Source organism: Condylura cristata, unplaced genomic scaffold (assembly GCF_000260355.1).
Source record: "Condylura cristata isolate star-nosed mole 26May11 unplaced genomic scaffold, ConCri1.0 scaffold00024, whole genome shotgun sequence".
NCBI lineage: Eukaryota > Metazoa > Chordata > Mammalia > Eulipotyphla > Talpidae > Condylura > Condylura cristata.
In genome coordinates, this window is record NW_004567125.1 from 31,454,063 (window position 1) to 31,473,978 (window position 19,916).

At 47.3% G+C, this 19,916-nt stretch overlaps 1 protein-coding gene across 13 annotated transcripts in view; it reads left to right on the forward strand.

Moving 5' to 3' along the window:
- The first annotated feature begins 616 nt into the window (after positions 1 to 616).
- The window catches only part of EPS15L1 (epidermal growth factor receptor pathway substrate 15-like 1), a 77,598-nt gene continuing 58,298 nt past the window's right edge, over positions 617 to 19,916 (forward strand). For 12 of the 13 annotated variants that reach the window (XR_193538.1, XM_012729065.1, XM_012729068.1 and 9 more), the window contains exon 1: positions 640 to 725. Coding sequence is in view for 12 of the 13 variants with exons in the window: in XM_012729065.1 (XP_012584519.1) it covers positions 693 to 725 (33 nt within the window). In the remaining variant the exon portion in view is untranslated. Of the gene's footprint in view, positions 726 to 19,916 lie in introns of all 13 variants that reach the window. The other variant, XM_004688650.2, reaches the window with a different exon arrangement.

Here is a 19,916-nt window from a genome sequence, read left to right on the forward strand (position 1 = left end):
CACACACACACACACACCCTGCTATTCTAGGAGGTACCCCCCCCACCACACACACACACACACCCACACACCCTGCTATTCTAGGAGGCACCCTCCCACCACACACACACACACACCCTGCTATTCTAGGAGGGCACCCCTCACCAACCACATCATACACATACACCCCTCACTTCCCACCCCCAGAGCGCACCACCCCACCACACACACACCAACACACACACACCCTGCTATTCTAGGAGGGCACCCCCCACCACACATATATACACACACACACACCCCACTTCCCTCCCCATCTTCCACCCAGAGTGCGTGTCAGGTGCGGGGAGGGGAACAGCATTGCCAGCTAAAGACCCAACAGGCGAAAGGAACTTGGAGATCCTCCTGAGAAACGACAGTCAGGGTGCTGGATCTAGGGTGAACACTCAGCCAAGTCTCCCCAGGCCAACCTTACCCGCCGGCTCTCCGTAGCCCAGTTCCTTGTAGCCCTGCCCTCGACTCCGCCCTCGATCCTGACACCGATCCCGCCCCACCCTCCCCGGGCTCTACTGCGCGTGCGTAGACCGGTGTTGGCTCTTCCCCCCCCCCCGCGACCCCGCCCGAGTCCTCTGCGCGCGCACCGCCCTCCGCACCAGTGCGCACGCGTGGCCCCGCCCCCGTCCCCGGCGCTCGGAGCCCGAGTCCGCGGGAAGATGGCTGCCCCGCTCATCCCCCTCGCCCAGCAGGTACGAGACTTGCGGGCAGCTGGGATGAGGGGCACTGGAAGGGCCAGCAGGAGACCGGGCGTAGGGAGGTCAGGCCACCGGATGACACCTAATTTGGAGGGGCCCTCGCAGAGGACTAGCGACTGGGCGGGCGTACAGGCAGTCCTGAAGGTGACAGGCCGGCCCGACCCGCGGCCTCCCTCTCCTGAGCGACCCTCGGCGAGTGGCGACCGGGCGGAGCCGCGTCGGTGTCCTCCCAGCTCGGGTTCGACCCCGTCACCGCCGCAGCTCCCAGACAGGGTGGTGCACGATGGCGTGGGACTCTCTCCCCGTGAGGTGGGCGAGGGGAGCGAGCATTCGCACCGGTGTGGCGACCCCGCAAGTCTTTGTCTCCTGAGGGTCCCAGCTGGGCGTGGGGTTACGGTGTACCCGCCGGGGTGGAAGGCTGAGTCCCATCTGAAACAGGACCCGCCTGTATTGCGATCCAGGATTCATTCTTCTCTCCCTTGGGGATCCGCCTCCATCACCCCTTTCACTGGGTGAAGGGGACCGTGCGCGTCTTCAGGCGTCTTTCTGTGTCCTCAAATCAGCCTGATGCTTTACTAAGGGCCAGTATCAGTGGCGCGACAGAGATGAGCTAGAAGGAACCATGCGCAGGCAGCCCTCTTTCAGGGAGGGACGTTCATTCATTTATGTGTCCGTCAAATGTGCCAGGGCCCAAGTATGAGGAGCGCAGCAGCTACCCATGGACAAGGTCTCTCCTAACTTGGAGGTGATACTCTTGTGGAAACTAGAAACTACCTGAGTACTAACAGCTGCGTTTATTTGCTGACTCCCTGTGGTGAATCAAGCACTTGGCTAGAAAGATGTTGCACAGCTAAGAGGGAGGACACAGGGTCTCAGTCTTATGTTCACGTCTTGGCTCCCGAACTCTGAGTGTCCTTGGATGTCGCCTCATTTGGAAAGTGGGAATATAAAAAATATTGGGTAATGTGAAGCTTAAGGTTCTAAAACATTCAGAATAGTGTCTGGCAGCAGGAAGTACCCACCCTACTCAACGATACATTCTCTGATTATTATCTAGTTCTCTGGCAGATCTGGACATATGGGATTAGAGACTACAACATTAAAAATGCCAGACCCTTGGGTCCTCCCTGGTGGTGCAGTGGGTTAGGACAGGTACTGCAAACCAGCTGTAGCTGCTTTAGTGCGAGTTCTATCCCGGCCTCCAGAGCTGACCCACAAGGCACAACAGCCCTCTCCTGTTTGACCCGCTGCTCCCCTCAGCAGTATACTTCATCAGTCTGCCTGTTCTTCCCCCCACTCTGACTCTGGTTAATCTTCTCACCGCCCCTGCACCTCTAGCCTGCACCCCTGTTCTGAATCTTAAGAAAAAAAAAAAGATGCCAGACCCTAGGAGAGCGGATGGTAGTTTTGATCTAAGGAGGTAGACATGCTTACCTGCTAAATCTTGTCAGGACTGACACTGTCACTAAAATAAAAACATTAAAGACCAGAGGTTATTAATTAACAAGTTCCTGCAACACATAGGAAAGTGCTCTGTAAATTGTTGAGTGCCCTACAGATGTTGCTCCATTTTAGGGTGTTCATGTGTAAGCAAGTGTAGGGTGACACTTGCTTAGGCTCTTTTTTTTTTTCTTAAAATTTATTTATGCATACAGAATACAGAACTGGGGTACACACCAGAGGTGCAGGGGTAGTGAGAGGATTCACCGGAGACAGTGGGGAGCACCAGAGACAGAGTGGGGAGCACAACAGGCAGACTGACGAAGTACACTGCTGAGGGGAGCAGCGGGAGGGTCTGGAGAGGTCTGCTGTACCATGTGGTCACCTCTGGGATGGGCAGGGATTGAACTCATGCTGAAGTGGCTTTAGCTTCTTAGTGCTGTGCTTTTAACCTGCTGCACCACCAGGGAGAGCCCTGTTTATTAGGCTCTTTTAATGAGCAAATGCTCCTGGATTTTTTGGGGAATGTTTTTAAAACTGCCTATCAAATCTTGGCATTGCCCTCATTTGAACTTTGATGCCCTTATTTGAACTTTGATCGCAATAACTAATGTTTATTGCGTGCTTTATAGATTCTTAAATGTCTTTAAATATGTTGATTATCAGAAGGGGTTCTTGTACTGTTGAAGGGTCATCTTTAAAGGAAGACCATGTTCTGCAGCTGTGAGGTAAGATTTGAAAACAGGAATCAAGTCATTCAGTTCACCTGCTCAAAACTTTCTGTAATAAAATTTCAATTCCCTTTACCTGGTTGGGTACCAGCCAGCTTCTCTTGCCTTGTGTTCCTCCTGGCACCCACACTGCAGCCACACTTGCCAGTTTTCTGTTCCTCCCATATTCTCAGCTCCCTGTCTCCTCAGGATGTCCTGACTTTCCCTGTTCCTTCTTTCTGAAACACTATTCCCCATTTCTTCCCCTAGCATTTTCCCTCCCTGAGGGAAGCTCAAATGTCATTCTTCCCAGAATCCTTTGCTGGCCACCTGCCTTAAGTAGTCCTCTCCCACAGTAGTATGTCACCTCTCAGCAGTAGTCACCCCTGGCTATAGTATGACTGTGTTGTTTTCTCCCCATGACACCTGCACCCAGTGAGAGCAAGTACAGGCCTTTTACTCAGCTCACCAGACCTTACCCCAGCTTCCAGGAGCCATCAGATAGCCCCTTGAGGCAAAGACCAGTGCCATTTGCACATGGGGCTGGGGGGCTGGGGTGGAAGCAAAATTGAAGGTAGAACTGTAGGAGATCAACAGTTTTGTCCTTTGGCCTCTGATAAGGTCAGGTTGCTGATTTCCGTGCTTTCTCCTGTTCCTTTCCTGTACGCCAATTGAATTGAAGACTTGGCCAGGTTTTCTTCCTTCCATCATGTCAGTCAACATTTCTCCTCAAGTGAAGTTCTGGACGAGGTGTGAGACTCAGACCTATTGGGTACTTCCAGTTCAGCTGAGGGGTGTCAGGGGACAAGCCCATGTAAGTGCAGAATGGTTTCTGTTTGGGTGTAGTTTAGAACCTGTGGGAGCAGGAGGCAGTGATTTGGTTGGATTGAGGTGTAGGGTATCCTTGGAGCTGGGATAGCAGTTAGTAGTAGGTTTGTGGAGTCGAGGGGGGCGGAGAGGGGGTGGCAGAGGAACTGTCTCCATCTGCCCCAGCACTGCATATTAGTGTCCATCAGCTACACTTGGACTCTGGTTTCTGTGGGTGTTCTCTCTGTTCTGTGGCTCCCTTGTGTGGCCTCCTGAGGTAGGAAGCATAAGGTAACTGGAGGAAAGCATTCTGTTCAATGACAAAGAGTCTGTCCTGTGTCCAAGGGGCTCTGTCTTCCTTCACTATTCCCCAGGCCTCTTGATCCTCCCTGCCTTTGTCATGTGCTTCCTGACATGGGATCTAAGTATATCTTCTTTAGAATGGATGCCATTATTCCCATTTTGCAAATAGGAAACTAAGACCCATGAGATATAAGTAGCTTGCTCATGTCCCACAGTTTGTGGGTACAGGGCAGGGGTTGCACATTTGTCTGACCAAAGCTTCTGCCCATTCTCTCTTGCAGGTGGCCTGCTGGCCAGTGGCAGCACCTAGCCAATGTATGGGTGCTGATTGCTTGAGACACATATTTATCCTTTCGTGTTTTTTCCTCCAAAATAATTTCTAGGTTCTCTGTCTCACTAGAATGCTAATGGTTATGAGATACACATTTTTGGTTAGAGGGCCAGATTTTAGAGTACAGTTTGTCCCTACCTCGTAAGATCCAGAATTCCCTGGTTGTTTTTGTCTTCTTTATTTGTATTGCCTGGTTTTTGTCAACCAAGTAGTTCTGGGTTAAGCAAGAATATGTAAATTCCATCTCCTCATTTTCCAACTTTAAAACAACTTTCCCATCCTTGGTTCTTTTTTTTAGATTATTATTATAATTTATTTTTATAACATTTTGTGCCTTTTCCCATCTCAGTTGTAATCCCTGTGGGCTTCCCATCACCAAATCACCCATGTGCCATCACCATAGTCCCTTGCACTCCCTGCCCCCTGCCATTTTTGATCCCATTCCCCACTCCTATAAAATGTCTCTGGTATATTAGTATATAGCTGTTCATTATTAACCACCACCCCCACCCCCCCACGGTCTTTTATGCTACTGCCACGAGTGAAACCATCAGGTATTTTCTCTCTGACTTATTTCACTAAGCATGATCCATCCTCGGTTGTTCTTCTTCTTTTTTTTTTAAAGGTTTATTTATATATGCATACAGAACTGGAGTACAGGACAGAGTTCGTGAGAAGATTCACCAGAGATAGAGCGGGGAGCAGAACAGGCAGATTGACTGAGTACACTGCTGAGGGGAGCAGCGGGCGGGTCAGGAGAGGTCTGTAGCACCATGTGGGTCACCTCCTGGGCAGGGATCAAACTTGGCAGCCTACTGCGCCACCAGGGAGGGCCCCCCATCCTTGGTTCTTAACCCTTGAAAAGCTGACCTGGGAGTGGAGTGACATTTTCCATCTCAGTACCGGAGAGCCACATGGCGACACCAGTGCTTCAAGATGTGCAGACATGACCTCTACCACCCCAGAAGAAGTACCTCAAAAGCTCTTTCCACCTTCACTTGACCTAGGAAGGTCAGCCTTGCCAGCCACCTTACTGAAAGCTACTCTACATTCTTCCTGTCTGAGTTCTGTTCTTTTTAGTGTCTTTTCTGGGCTTTAAAGTTTTTCAATACTAAAGTACTAAAGTTTTTCAATACTAGGTTGCCCAGGAGTTCTTTCAGTGCCCTCATGTTGTGGTGTTTTCTGTACCTCATTTTCCCCATCTGCAGATTAGGAATAAAGCTGTGCACCTTTCATCTGCCTGCCATAGGGGAGCATCAAGATCCCTGCCCTGTATCCAAGGGCTGTGCACTCAAAAGTGCCACTTGTGCCCATGTCACGGTTCCTTCAGCAATATGTGGTGGGTGTCTTCTCTGCCCAGCAATTTCTGAGAGGGGCTTGTAGCAGAGAGCCTGAGATCACTCTGCCCTGTGGAGCTGAGGTTCTAAGGAGGCTCCCCAGGAATACAGAAGAGGCTTGTCTGAGGCAGTGTGTTTGTGTAGTGAGCATTAATTATGATACAGGGTTCAGAGCACAGCTCTGAGGTTTAGCAAGTCCTTTCCATACAGGAAGTCCTCCCTAAGTAGAGAACACATTGGGATTGTTGTTTATCTTTACCTTCAAAGTGGTAAACTGAGCTGTAGAACCTTTACATCACTGCCATAGATTGCACCTTGTGAAACATGGCTCTTCAGACCCAGGTCTAGGTCTCTGCATTGCACTGGAGTTTCCTGTTTTGGGGTCTTTTTTTTTTTTTTTTTAAGTTGCCATTTATGACCACAGTGTGTGATCTCATGTTTTTAAAAAGTGTTCATGCTACTTGCTCAATAGGTACTACAGAGTCCAGCAGTGATATCACTTGTTTACAGGTTTATTGTTTTAATTTTCTCTTATTAGAAAGGAGGGGGATGAAAAGGCATCCTATTTTTTAAGAGGAGGGAAGGGCACTTGGTGCTCCTTGCTAATATAGAAATGTGCTCATGCTGGTACAGAAAGGTGGACTTGACCCAGGCCACAGTGGGGGCCCAGACTATGTCCCCAGTGGGGAGAGGGGTGACATGCTTTCACTGGAGTTGCATTTGGACTGGGATTTGGGGACCTTGGGAAGGGAGGGGCAATGACTTCTCAAACAGGCAAACAGAATGAGCAGCTGCAACTCCAACTCAATGGACTGAAGAGAGACTGGGACTGGGACTTGGGGTCTGCATCCCCCTTTGACTAGGGTGACTTGGGGATGAAGAGAAACAGGTTGGTAAGTGGGACACGAGTCTGTGCCTGGCCTACAAATGGATGCAAGACAAAAGAACTGATGGGGTGTCTGCTTGCCCAGAGTGTGGCTGAGGGCAGACGTGGGGGAGGCAAGGAGACCTGCTCACTGCCTTAGTGCCTGCAGGCTTCATTGCCAGACAGCAGCAGCCCCAGAGGCTGCTCCTGCAAAGAGTGCAAACCATTAGCTGTTTGAAGCTGCTACCGAAGTGGACCCAAACTGTTGGAGGGAAATAGAAGAACCTTCCACAAACAGCTATCTTCTCCAATTTCCATCCGGATCTACCTGTGATTGTTGTAGTCTTGATAGCAGCATCAACTTACTAATTAAGTTTTGAACAGGCTTGAAGTAGTCAGTTCTCTTCCTTTCTACACCCTGGTTGATTGCTGTCTGTGGACTCGATTGGGCCTCTGTCCCAGCCATCACACAGCACACCTGGATCCTGTACCTCCCTCCTCTGCCTTCTTGCCTCCTTCTGCCCAAATGTTAGCTGCCTGCACAGGTATTTTATTCATATGCCCAATTTAAAGCCACTCTGCAATGTTCTTTTCCTCGCCATCCTTGTGTTAATCTCTACTCGTCATTTATATCTTGGCCTGCACATCACTTCCTCAGGGAAGCTTCATGATAAACTGACCCAGCTTCTTTGTTCCTGCCCACAGGAAGGCCTATCCTTTCCACATGCCATTTCATAATCTTTTGTTGGTGGGATTATTTAGTTGATGGTCTGCTCCCCTAATGCCTTGATCAGGTCCATAAGGCAGGGGTTGTGCCTGTTTTAATTCCTTTTCATCCCTAGATGCTCAGTCACTCTCTGAACAAGTAGCTGATAGAAGGCAGGTACATACTAAATGGCCTGACAGACTACTCAGGGGATGCCCAGCTGCATACTAGTTCAGGTAAGAAGGAAATTCAGTGAGCTGTTCCTGAGATAGTTTTCAGAAGAGCAAGGGAAATTATGGGAGGTTTGGACAGGGGACTCTAAGCAGGGGTGAGTGGTTCTGGGCTGGGGTGGTGAGGTTCTTGAGTGTACCAAAGGTGTTGAGAGTGAAACCTTCCTGGGTGAGTGGAGCACTATGCAGCTGTGATAGCTGATATAAGACTCAGTACCTTTACTGCAGGCCCCCCCAGAATGACAAGACCCTACACTTACGCACAGTTGAGAAGCAGCTCATCTGGTGGTGCCGCCAGTTTTCTGACCCCTCTGTGAGCTGGTTTGGGACTAGATGAATAAAACAGCCCCTCCCCTGCAGATAGGTTCAACTGTAGTGGGACACACCCTCAGAGGTGATGTGGAATCCACAGAGATGGAATGAATTGCCTCAACTGCTGTCCCTGCAGATCCCGTGTGCAGCCCTTCAGACCTTTGCCATCCTCACTACATCTTCCTTTTCCCACTGTGCCTCCCAAGGAGGCCTGGAGTAGCCTGTCCCTCTCCTTGAAGTAGGAAGGTGATAACTATCTGTTGATTGATGGTTGCATGCTTGGAATAGTTAGCAGCCTGGCTCCAGAGTGCAGTCAGTTTCTCTCACAAGTTTTGATGGTAGTTGAGTGTGGGAACATTTTTGTCTCTTAGATGAAGAGTCAGTGCTTCCTGCAGGGATGGGAGCCAGGGTGCCCCAGGGCTAGCATTCTTAGGCCCACCCCTCCCTGCCTCCTGCTGTTGGAGGTTGTGTACTGAAGGGGGGGGGAATTCTGATTTACAGTGACAGTAGCAAGTGTGCTTGTCAGTTGATCCATACTGGATGTGCTTTTCAGTTTTACATACTCTCACGGACTATGTTTAAAGGGGAAAGGTTAAGTAGGACAAAATGATTGATAATGAAGCCCTCACACTGAGACTGTTTAACTAGGATTTTAAAAGTTTGGGGGATGAGAGCTAGCTTTCTAAATCCCTCCACACACCCAGAAATGAACCTGTTTGTGTGTGGAAGTTCCAGAACTGAGGGACCCTCATGAGGCTCTCAAAGACAGCTGTCCCTTTAGTGGTATTATTAATAAAAATGATAATGGCCTCTGTGCCATAGCACATCGTACATCCCATCTCTGTGGAGATGGGATTCTGGAAGCCATGAAGTGTTAGCAGTGACTACATAGTGTGTCAGCCCTTGGCACCCCTTTTGCTGTGGTGCAAGTCAGTGCTGCCACTTATCTGATCATACCCCAGTCCTGGGAACTGGCATTTCCTTTCAGGCCTTCATGTTGTCACTGGACTTTATGGACTTATTTCTGTTGACTTTTTTTGCTAGAAATGCCCCTCAATTCACAGCCACGTACATGAGCTTTTATAGGTATGTACCTAACCTGTGTGTAAAATTGTACATTGAAGAAAACTGCAGTTAAAGGAGATGGTAAAAGTCAGTGCTGTTGTGATGTTGAGAGCGGCCAGGCCAGCTAGTTGAGAGAGAACTAGAGTACAATATATAGTCTAGCAGGTCCAGCGTTTGATGGAATGTATTATCATTTAGCAAAGATCATGTGGTGTGACTGGCTGTAAGGACTGTGGCTTAATACCTGACTCCTCACACCCATCTCCCATGATTCTTTGTAAATGAGGTCATTTCTCTGTCTCAATAATAATAACATAGCAACCATAATAACTAATGTGATGACTCCCATTGTAGACTGTGCTTTACCTACATATTCTCACTTTATATTTACAGTAAACCTCAGGACTGGCCCTGTGTTATTCCCATTTTACAGATGGGGAAATGAGGCTTAGTAGCTTGTTCTCCACTGCTGCTGGGTAGCAGAGCTGTGTCTCCCCAGCAGTGATGACTATATCATCTTCCCCTCCCTGGGACTCCATTTAGATTATACTTGTTTGATGAGCAAACATTCATCCAGGGCCTGTTTAGAACCCAGCATCACAGAGTGTGGAATAGAAGTGAAATTTCAAACCCCAGGAATTAAAAATGTATTACAGTACCCCGCATACATAGCAGACATTAACAAATGTCCATTTTATGAGTTCAGCTCTAAGAGGGGATGGGGAAAATAGTCATTAATTGTGTGTGTATGGGAGTGTATTTGGAAGCTTTTAAGAGCAGGGAGTTAGTGTAGGGACTGGGAGATCAAGTTGGAGGACCTCTCTCCTTCCGTGCATATTGGGAACGATTTGACCACGACAGAGGGCAAAAGGCATGCATCCAAGGAAGGCAGGGAATTGAGGGCAGTATGTGTAAGCATGAATGTCTAAGCGTGTCTGTGAGTAAATGTGTGCATGCACGCGTGTGTATGTGTAGTGTATAGTGTGTAGTGAAATCGACCTCTGGGGGTAGTGAGTGTCCAGAACTAGGGTAATAGTGATACTCCTGCAAACTAAGACACTTTTTTGAGCAGGAGATGGCAATGCACAAAGTGGAATAGAGAGGACCTCCCTGGTGGTGCAGGGGTTAAAGACACAGCTCTGTCAAACTACTGCCAGCTACTGCAGCATGAATTTGGCCAGGGAGCTGACCCACATGGCGCAGCACACCTCTCCTGTTTTGCCCGCTGCTCCCCTCAGCAGTGTATTTCAATAGATTCACCTGTTCTGAGTCCCACTCTCTCTGGTGAAGCCTCTCTCCCTTCTCCCCTCTCCCCTGCACCTCTGCCTTATACCCCATTACTTGTATGCATAAATAAATACATCTTAAAAAACTGGAATGGAGAGGGAAATAGCTGGGGCCTGTTGTGGGCTGGGCCTCCTGGATGCGGGCAGAGTGAAGAGGGTGGGAAAGGGCCTGTGCTGCTCTGCTCGGACTCTCACGTGTCCTCTCTCTTCCTCTTAACTATATTGCCCCTACCAGCACCCTTGCTTTCTTGTATTTGTTAGTTCCCTGACCATGGTGGTGCTGGTCTTTGCTCATGGTGGAATTGGAGAGCCGAGCTTGGCAACTGCAGAAGAACAGTAGGTGCTAGTAGCTGATGATTTCTGCCTTAGAGGAGAGGAAGGAGGCACAGAGATATACTGAGCTGATGAGATTTGGGGGTGGGTGGGAGTCTGAATACCCTGGCAGGAGGCTAGATATATCTAGCAAACTTCCAGGAGCTCCCCATTGCTCCCCATTGCCCCTCTTAAGTCTGTGTGGCTGTGCTCCATCTTGTCCCTTCCCCAGGGCACCACTCCCCTGGTGTTTCCCTCCTATGTGCCTTCTGCTCTGTTGCAGGAGCTTCGGTGTAGCAGTCCCTCACACTCCTGCACACCAGGAGCTCTGAGAGGTGGGGGCTGCATACTCTCCACTGCACCTTCACCCATGGCGATATCTGGGTCCAGGCGGTCATTAGTGGAGGTTGCCCGAAAGTGAGCGTCCCACCTTGCTCTTGCGTAGGGAACATGCCAGGGCACCATGTTTAAAGGTGAATAATGTGCCCCCTTTTCTGTTTTTGTCACCATAGTAAATTGCTGCTGAATGGCCGGGCCTTGCCTATCTTCCTTTTCCCTTGGTTGTGCCTCAGTTGTCACCTTCCAGCACCTGCACTACAGTTGAGGGTCACTTTGCCTGCCCGCCCCAGTTCTTAAGCTCTAGTGCTTGCCCTACACACTCTCATGTCCTCGGTGCTTCCTTTTAGTGTGAACTCAACCTTTGTGTGTTGAGTGAGAAGGAGACCTCCCTTTCAGGAAGTTTGTTGAGAAAGGGTGAAGGGACTTGAGGTGATACCTGGATGAGGGTTTCTGTGAGTTGGATATATTTCCACCTAGAGCTGTGGAAGGAAAGTGACAGGAGAGTATAGGATTTGGAGCAGCCAGCATGTGAAGGTGCTCTGTCATACCAGTCTTGAGGAGTGGACTGCTTATTCTTATTCTGAATGAAGAACCTATGGCACAAAGAGACTTATAACCTGCCCCAGGGTTGCACAGTACTTCAGTGGTGGCATAGGACCTGTGTCCACATTTGCACAAAATTAAAAATGATGTAAAAAATATATACTAATAAAATAAAAAAAATAGATGGGGTGGATAAATTATATAAGTGACTGCAAAAGGGCATTTGAGGCAGTCTTCTGATTCAGCATTTTAGGATTTAGGATCTTTAGCATTTGGGGGGTCAGTAGATTTGGGCCCCCACCACATAGATCTTTAAGAAGGCTGTTGTGGCCTGGTAGAGAAGGCAAAGGCCTGTTTGCCAGGCATCTTCCTGAGCTGCATGATTGTGGTTGTCATTCGACTGCTGTAGCTGCTGTTTTGAGAGAAAAGTTTGGGGGCTTCAGTAGCCCAGCAACTGAAACTTTCTGTTTTGTTGCTGTTGTGGCCTGGCAGAGAAGGCGAAGACCCTGGGTAGCAGGCATCTTACTGAAATGCAGTGAATGACTGTCAAGTCATTTGACTGCTGAGTTGCTGTTTTGAATGTCGCTTGTCAGGTGATGTTCTGGGGCATCTCAGCTGCTCATGGAGCGTCTCCTGGTGTATCTTCTGTTGTCTTTGTGAGCTGGAACCTGGCCTAGAGTCTGGCTGCCCCATGCTCCAGGTTGGCAGAGGCAGGGAGATGCCACATAGACAGATGGCTTATTGTCTGGGAGAGGAGCTCTATGTCCTCAGTGGCAGGAAAATGCCGTTTTAGCTGCTTTGGGTGAGATAAAGACCACTTTTGGCCTCGGTAACTTTGTTTTTGCCTGGTTGGTTAAATAAATTCCTTTGTTGTTCCCTGAACCTGAGCAGTCTTGCAATTGAGTCTTGTAAAGAACCAGACAGTGACAGATAAACTCTTTGGACAGTGTCCTTGGCCAGTTGCTGCGCTGCATCTCCACCACCCACGCGCCAGTCGTCCTTTACCATATTCCATTGGGTTCCTTCTCCCTCCTCGTTCCCCTTCTCGTAGCTGTAATTCTGCAGATAGATTTCAGGGGTTTATTTTGGTGCAGTTTTGTGTGTGTGTGTATTTTTTGTATTCTATATTTGAGTGAAATCATAAGATTTTGTCATTCTCCTGACTTATTTAGCTGACCATATCCTTTCTGATTCTACTCATGTATTGCAAATGGCAAGATTTCAGTTTTTTTTAACAGCTGAGTAGTATTCCACCAAGTATATATAGCACATCTTAATCCACTCATCTTTTGGGCACTTAGGTTTCCATAATTGGGCTATTGTAGGTAGTGCTGCAAGGAAATGTTAGTTTTTATTTTTTGACAAAAGCTTGTTACTGCCACTTATAAAGCTTTTCTTTTTGTCCATCACACTTAAACCTGAAGCAGCTTGAACCATTAGAATTCCTGCCACATGTAGTACTACTTCTGAGTTTAAAAAAAAATTAGAAATTACATTTCAGTTTGTATCTTTAGCAGAACTGTTTTCCTTTTACATAACCACAGTGCCATATCACAATGCCACAATTTAACAATAATTCCTGAGTATTATCCCATACCATTACATATTCAAATTTCCCTGACTGTCTAAAAAGATTTTATGGTCCCCTGGGTCTCTTAAATTTTTTTGTTTGTTTGTTTTTACACTCATTGTAAGATTCTTGTAGAGCTGTAAAGACAAAAACAGAGCAAGCCTGTGAGTTCTTTATCCACTTTCCTCCAGTGGAAGTATTTTGAAAATATAGTACTATAGCAGGACCAAAGCAATGACATTGTATAATCAAGTATAGAGTAGTTTTATCTTCACAGGGACCCCGATGTCCTTACAGCCACTCTCCCCTCTCTTTCCCCAGTGTTTCCACCCACCCACACTTCCATAACCCTGGCAGCCACTTATCAGCTCATTTCTATGGCTTGCGTATTTTGATATTACATAATGGCATCAGGTAGTATGTGATCTTTTGAGAGTTGGCCTTTTTCATTCAGTGTCGTCATCTAAGAGTTTTATGGGTTATGTGATCAGTAGCCCACCCTTTTCATTGCTGAATGGTCTTTTCATGGTGTGTTTGGACTTCAGTAACTTATCACTCCTTGAAGGAGACCTACCTTTCCATTTTGGGGCCATTATGCATAAAACTACTAGACATTGAATACAGGATATTAAGTGAACTGAAGCCTTTGTTTCTTAGGATAAACACCCAGGACAGTTGCTGGGCCATGATAGCTACATGGTTTTCCAGAGTAGCTATTATACCTCCTTGCATTCTCATCAGTAATGTGTGAGTGATCCATTTTCTCTCAGAGCTCAGCGACTGATTGTTATTTATTTTAGTCATTCCAATGGGTATGAAATAGCATCTCACTGTGGTTTAAGTCCACGTTACCCCAGTGGCTACTGACTTGCTGACCGCCTCGCCTCTCCATCTGCTTATTTGCCATCCTTACATTGTCTTTGGTGACATGTCCCTTCATGTGCTGTGCTCTTAATAGACCTCTTACTTTCTTGCTGTTGGGTTGAGAGTTTTTTTATGTATTCTAGATTCTAGTCCCTTGTTGGATATTGGCTGCATATTCTTACTCCATCAGTCTTTTCATTCTCTCATCAGGATCTTTCATAGTAAACATTCTTAATTTTGTTGAGCTCCAACTTACTGCTTTTTCCTTTTATGAATCAGACTTTGGTGTCTGATTCCAAAGATCTAGATCTAAGAACTTTGTTTCAGCCAAGTACCCAGCCCTGAGTACTTTCTTCTGTGCTTTTTCTTTTTTTTTTTTTTTTAAAGATTTATTTATTTATTCATACAGAGAACTGGGGTACAAGCCAGATATGCGGAAGGTGAGAGGATTCACCAGAGACAGAGTGGGGAGCAGAACAGGCAGATCGACGAAGTACACTGCTGAGGGGAGCAGTGGGCGGGTCAGGAGAGGTCTGCCTCACCAGGTGGAGGGGATCTCCTCCAGGGCAGGCTGGGATCGAACTCATGCGGAAGTGGCTTTAGCTTCTTAGTGCTGTACTTTAACCCGCTGTGCCACGAGGGAGGGCCGTGTGCTTATTCTTAAATGTTTTGTAGGTTTATCTTTAAATCCACTATTCATCTGGAGTTAATTTTTGTCAAGTGTGGGAAACCCAGGAAGAGATGCATTTCCTCCCCCTGCAGTCCTTGTGGTAGGTAGGTCTCTTCCTGGGGGTTCCTGTCTGTCCCTCTATCCATGGCTCTGATCACTGCAGCTTTATAGTCAGCCTGGGAGTTGAGTAGACCAATTCTTCCCTGTTTCATTTTTCTGTTCAGAATTGTTTTAGTGAGTGAGTTCCTATTCTTTTCCCTTTTATTAAAAAGATTTATTATTTATGTATACAGAAATGGGGTACAGACCAGATTTGCGGGGGCAGTGAGAGGCTTCACCAGAGACAGAGCAGCGGGGAGCAGAACAGGCAGATTGACAAAGTACATTGCGGAGGGGAGCAGCGGGCAGGTCAGGAGAGGTCTGCTGTGCCATGTGGTCACCTCCAGACCTGGGGATTGAACTTGCACTGAGGCTGCTGCGGCTCTTTGCAGTGCTGTGCTTTTAACCCAGTGTACCACCAGGGAGGGCTTTCCTTTTCCTTTCTATAATATTTTAGTGTAATTGTGTTGGTATCTCAAAATAACCCTTGTAGGATTGGATTAAACCTGCACATCACAGGTGAGCACATTGTCCTGACATTGCTACATAGGCTCCAGAAAGGACAGTTGGTGTCACTTTCTGCTACAAGGCCCAGGACATCCTTGCACAGCACTTCTCTCTGTCACTCTGACAGCAGATTCTGGCATTCTGTCTTGTTTTGCATTACAAACATTGAACAGTTGTGCCCCCTCCCCCCCATTTCTGAATTGCCTTTCTCAGCCCTTGCTCATTTTTGGTTTATTTTTTTATTGAGGCAAAATTGTTTTATGATATTGTATATGATTCAGGAGTACAGGATCACACCTCTTCAGATATATATTACCACACCACACCCATCACCAAGGCACCCATGGTCCTTTGCTTTCTATCTTCCTCCTACCACCATCAGGTAGTCTCAATATTTGCTGTTTTTTTAAACTTTTTTTTTTTTTAAAGATTTATTTATTTATTCGTACAGAACTGGGGTACAGGCCAGAGATGCGGAGGGTGAGAGGATTCACCCGAGACAGAGTGGGAAGCAGAACAGGCAGATCGACGAGGTATACTGCTGAGGGGAGCAGTGGGCGGGTCAGGAGAGGTCTGCCGCGCCATGTGGTCACCTCCAGGGCAGGCGGGTATTGAACTCATGCGGAAGTGGCTTTAGTTTCTCAGTGCAGTGCTTTAACCCGCTGCGCCACCTGGGAGGGCCAATATTTGCTGTTTTTAATCAGAACGTCTGTCCATTTTACCTGTGACTTAATAAAAACCCTTTATCCTGTCCTGGTCCTTCTCTCCACAAGGTTTACCTTAACTGTGGTTCAGAAAGCTCAGACTGGGAATTGGAAGGAATTGGAGACTGGCAATTCAGGGAGGGTAGGAATACAGGTGTTTTCCTGATACTTTTTCAAGCACCATGGTGTTAAATCATAGCTTCCTCACTTGTCCAGTTTGGGCAGCCTTCAGAAGGGCTGTGGAGTTAGCTGAGGGGGAACTAACTTGAGCAGATACATCTCTAGGCTGTGTTTTTGCATCAGTGTCTAGTTTTCCAAGAAGGAAGTCAGACCCGGATGTCTTCTTGTGCAACATGCCTAACTTCCTGTAAAACTTGGCAAAAGCTCTGAAAAACACATCTTTCATGGGGTCTGGGTTATTTTTGGGGAAGCAGGCTGCAGTGGTTTTCAGGTCTGTTTATATGTTCAAGTCCAGCCCTCCATAGTTGACTAAAACACCCTAACATGTAATCGTGTGTGCACTTTTCCTCAGACAAGCCTGCACATGGGACTATCCTCTGTCCAGCCTGGACTATTTCTGTAAGGTGTGAAGTAAGTTAGGGACATGCTGCCTGGGTGCCCCTTAAGCTCTGCCTTTCAGGTTATGTGACCCTGGCCTGGGCAAGGTGACCTTAATCTCCTCTCAGTAGTAATAGTAGTATTACCTGCCCCAAGGCATTGTGGGAAGAATTAAAGGAGGTACTGAATAGAAAAAATGAACATTCAATAGTGTGATCTACTATGTACCAGGGTAAGGAATTGCAGATTTTTTTTCCCAAAAGTTTTAAACAAAAACAAATTTGCTTTAAACACATCCATTTGGAACCTGTCAACCCATGCTCTGTTTGCATGAGAGTGTGTGCTTTCCTGGCAGAGGGGGAATTTTGTTTCAGTTATATTTAGAAACAGTCCTGCCCATGGGCAGAAGTAGGGGTCAGGATTAGGGGTGACTGGAGCCCTGATCCTTGGAGGGACATCCTTCCAAAGTGGTTCTGTGTTCTCATTTCAAGCTGGTTTTATCCTGGTGTTAAAATCACATGTGTTCACAGGATTGTGGGGTTGTCTAGTCCTCTTGGAAGAAGGAGAGGACCATATTTTCACTGTCCTCCCCTCCCTGTCATCCCCACTTGTAAGTTGCATCTGAACTGGGGGGAGAACCTAGAGACCACAGGAACTTTCTTTAATGTTGGAAGTCTTGATAAAAGTCAAAAAGAAAGTTTCAGTGAAGCTCATCAATAATTCACATACAACCAAGTTGAAGCTGTTGTCTGCACTGTGGATGGAAGAGGATACCAGCCTAGCCAGACTTTTGCTCATGTCCTTGAAACCATCTCTAGACTGTCTGCAGCCTTTTATACTAAAAATGGTTCCCCAGCCTACCCACTTTCTGCCGATACCCAGACAACGGGTATCACTTTGGGATCAGATATGGTGGGAAGCTGCCAGCTTTCAGCACACAGCTCTCTAGTGGCTGTGACCACGTGCTGCATGTGGCTGAGATCTATGCAGTGGCTAGCCATGGACTGACTGCCCATAACTGGGGAGTTGATGGCATGGGTGGACTGTGTTTTCAGATCTGTCATAATGGCCTGTCCAGCAGCTTGCAGGTGTGAGTGCACCATCTATGTGGAAGTAGTATAGTCAGAGGAAGTGCCATTTATATCTGGTGTTTTCCCTCTCTGTTTCTGCAGTCCCTAAGAGTGTGAGACTTCTACCTGCTGTTGTCCTGTCTTAACCTAAACCAATAGCAGGGTTGGAGGGGTAGTTGAGGCTAGCTCGTGATTTTCCTCAGTTGTAAGTCATTTGGGAGCCACTTGACTGTGTGTACTTCCTCAGCACAGACACTCATATGCTCTGCTGCTTCATTGCCTACTTAGGACATTTGGGGACTCTTGATTGTGGATATTGTAGCTCAGAAGCATTTGGGAAGTTTTAGACAATTGTGAATCTTGTATGCCTCAAATGCTGTAACTCTTTTTTTCCCATTTATATTATAGTTGCTTGAAAACTAATGTCTGCCATGAGCCTTAACAAATATCCCACTGGAAATGTATTCAGAACTGAACCAGTGATTGTTGGTAGGACAGGGACCTTCGTACTGTGAGCTGGGTGGTCTCTGCATTCCAGTCTTGTGAGCCAGTTCGTGTTGTATCGTTTGGATCTGGTCTTTGTCAGCCTTTTTAATCAGCTTGAGGATAGCTTTGCTTTCTATGTCCACCTCACTTATATGGGGAAATGTGTTTTTAAAGCATTCAGAGTTTTAAACTTGAGGTCACACAGGTGTGAGGGAGGAAATTGCTGCCCAGGGTCCTAGGAGTTTAGGGTGACAGCCTCCCCAGCACTGGTGAAAGCAGACTCTGGTAAGAGCGGTTGCAGTTGCTCCTATTTTTCTCCCTGGTGTCATTACTCCCCAATCTCTAGCTTTCCTTGATTTTCATTTTGTCATATGCTTTTTCTGCCTTTTTAGGATCCCCCCTGCTCCCTTTATTTTTGTTTTGACTTTACTTTTCCCTTTCAGATCTTTATGTTCTTACCCTGTTTTCATTCTGTCTTGGGGGTGGTCTTGGTACTTTCACTTCTTTAGACATTTGCAGGTGTGGCCAACCCCCAGAGAAGCGGACTGTGATCCTGGTGTTATTTTTAACTTGAAATAACTCTTAATAGCATGGTGATATGCAAGTGTTGGGCTGGTTCAAATACAGTGATCAGACATTGGAAGACATTCCCTTCCCCCGTTTTATGCATTATGAGAAATCAGAGAAAAATATTTAAATAGTCACTCTGTCACCACTTAATGTGGTATTCATTTCCTGTTCTTTGTTCTCTAACCATTCACACACCTGTTCAGAGGGCTTCCCTGGTGGTGTAGGGGTTAAAGTCAGCACTATCAAGCTTTGTTAGCTGCTGTGGCTGCTTGCTCTCGATCCCGGCCTGGGAAGTGACCCACATGGCACACCAGACCTCTCCTGTCTCCCCTGTTGTTTCTCTCAGCAGTGTATGTCAGTAGATCTGCCTGTCCTTTTTTTTTTTAAAGATTTATTTACTTATGCATACAGAATTGTGGTACAGGCCAGAGGTGTGGGGTTGGCGAGAGGATTCACCAGAGACAGAGTGGGGAGCAGAACAGGCAAATCGACTAGATACACTGCTGAGGGGAGCAGCGGCGAGACAGGAGAGGTCTGCCACGCCATGTGGGTCATCTCTCTGTCTGGGGATCGAACTTGAGCTGATTTGGCTGTGGCAAGCTTCGCAGTGCTGCTCTTTAATCCATTGCACCAACAGGAGATCCCATAGGTCTGTCTGTTCTGCTCCCCACTCTGTCTCTGGTGAATCCTCTTACCCCCTGTCACCTCTGGCCTGTACCCCAGTTCTTGTACGCATAAATAAATAAATCTTTTTTTTAAAAAATAAACATTTAAGGGTGATGTTACTTTTCACTTGTCTTTGGTCACTAATCAGCAGCAGGTTTTCCAACCTCCATGCAGTATGACACCAACGTGTGTAGGCCTTTACAACCAGTATTTGCAGTTGGCATCTCCCCATCTGGAGACAGTCACTGAGGTCAGGAAGAGGCCCTGGACATGGTGAGAAGGGAGGGCCTGGCTGCCATCCTGTCTGGATTCAGGAGTGACTTTGTGTGGCTTCCATCAGCCATGTGACCTGCTCCCCTCCCCCTTTGAGGTGGTCATATCCTCAGAACAGCAGCTTCCTGAGGATCTGGTAACTGGCACCTTGAGTGTCTTTTGTGCCAAGCTGAGGACTTTGAACTTCCTGCCTGCAACTGTGGGAGTGTTCACTGCTAGCTCCTCTTCTGGATGGGCCCTGTCGGTGCAGCTGCATTTGCAGTCCCTGGTGCCTGCTGAAGGATGTAATGGGTGTGGACAGACGTGGGGCAGGGAGAGCAGCCTGAAGCTTGCATATCTGGTGACTCATGATGACATGCAGGAGCAATGTTCTCATTCTGGAGCCAGAGTAGTGTCTGAGAAGACAAGTGTCTTTTCCTCTTGGCTCTGCACAAATTAGTATCCCATGGTTCAGAGTGGGATCAGCTCTGAGTTGCCATTCCACCTGAGACAGCTGTACTGTTTGTGCAGGACTTGGGACTTATTAAAGAGTATCAGCATTCTCTTCTCCTAAATGGAGTAT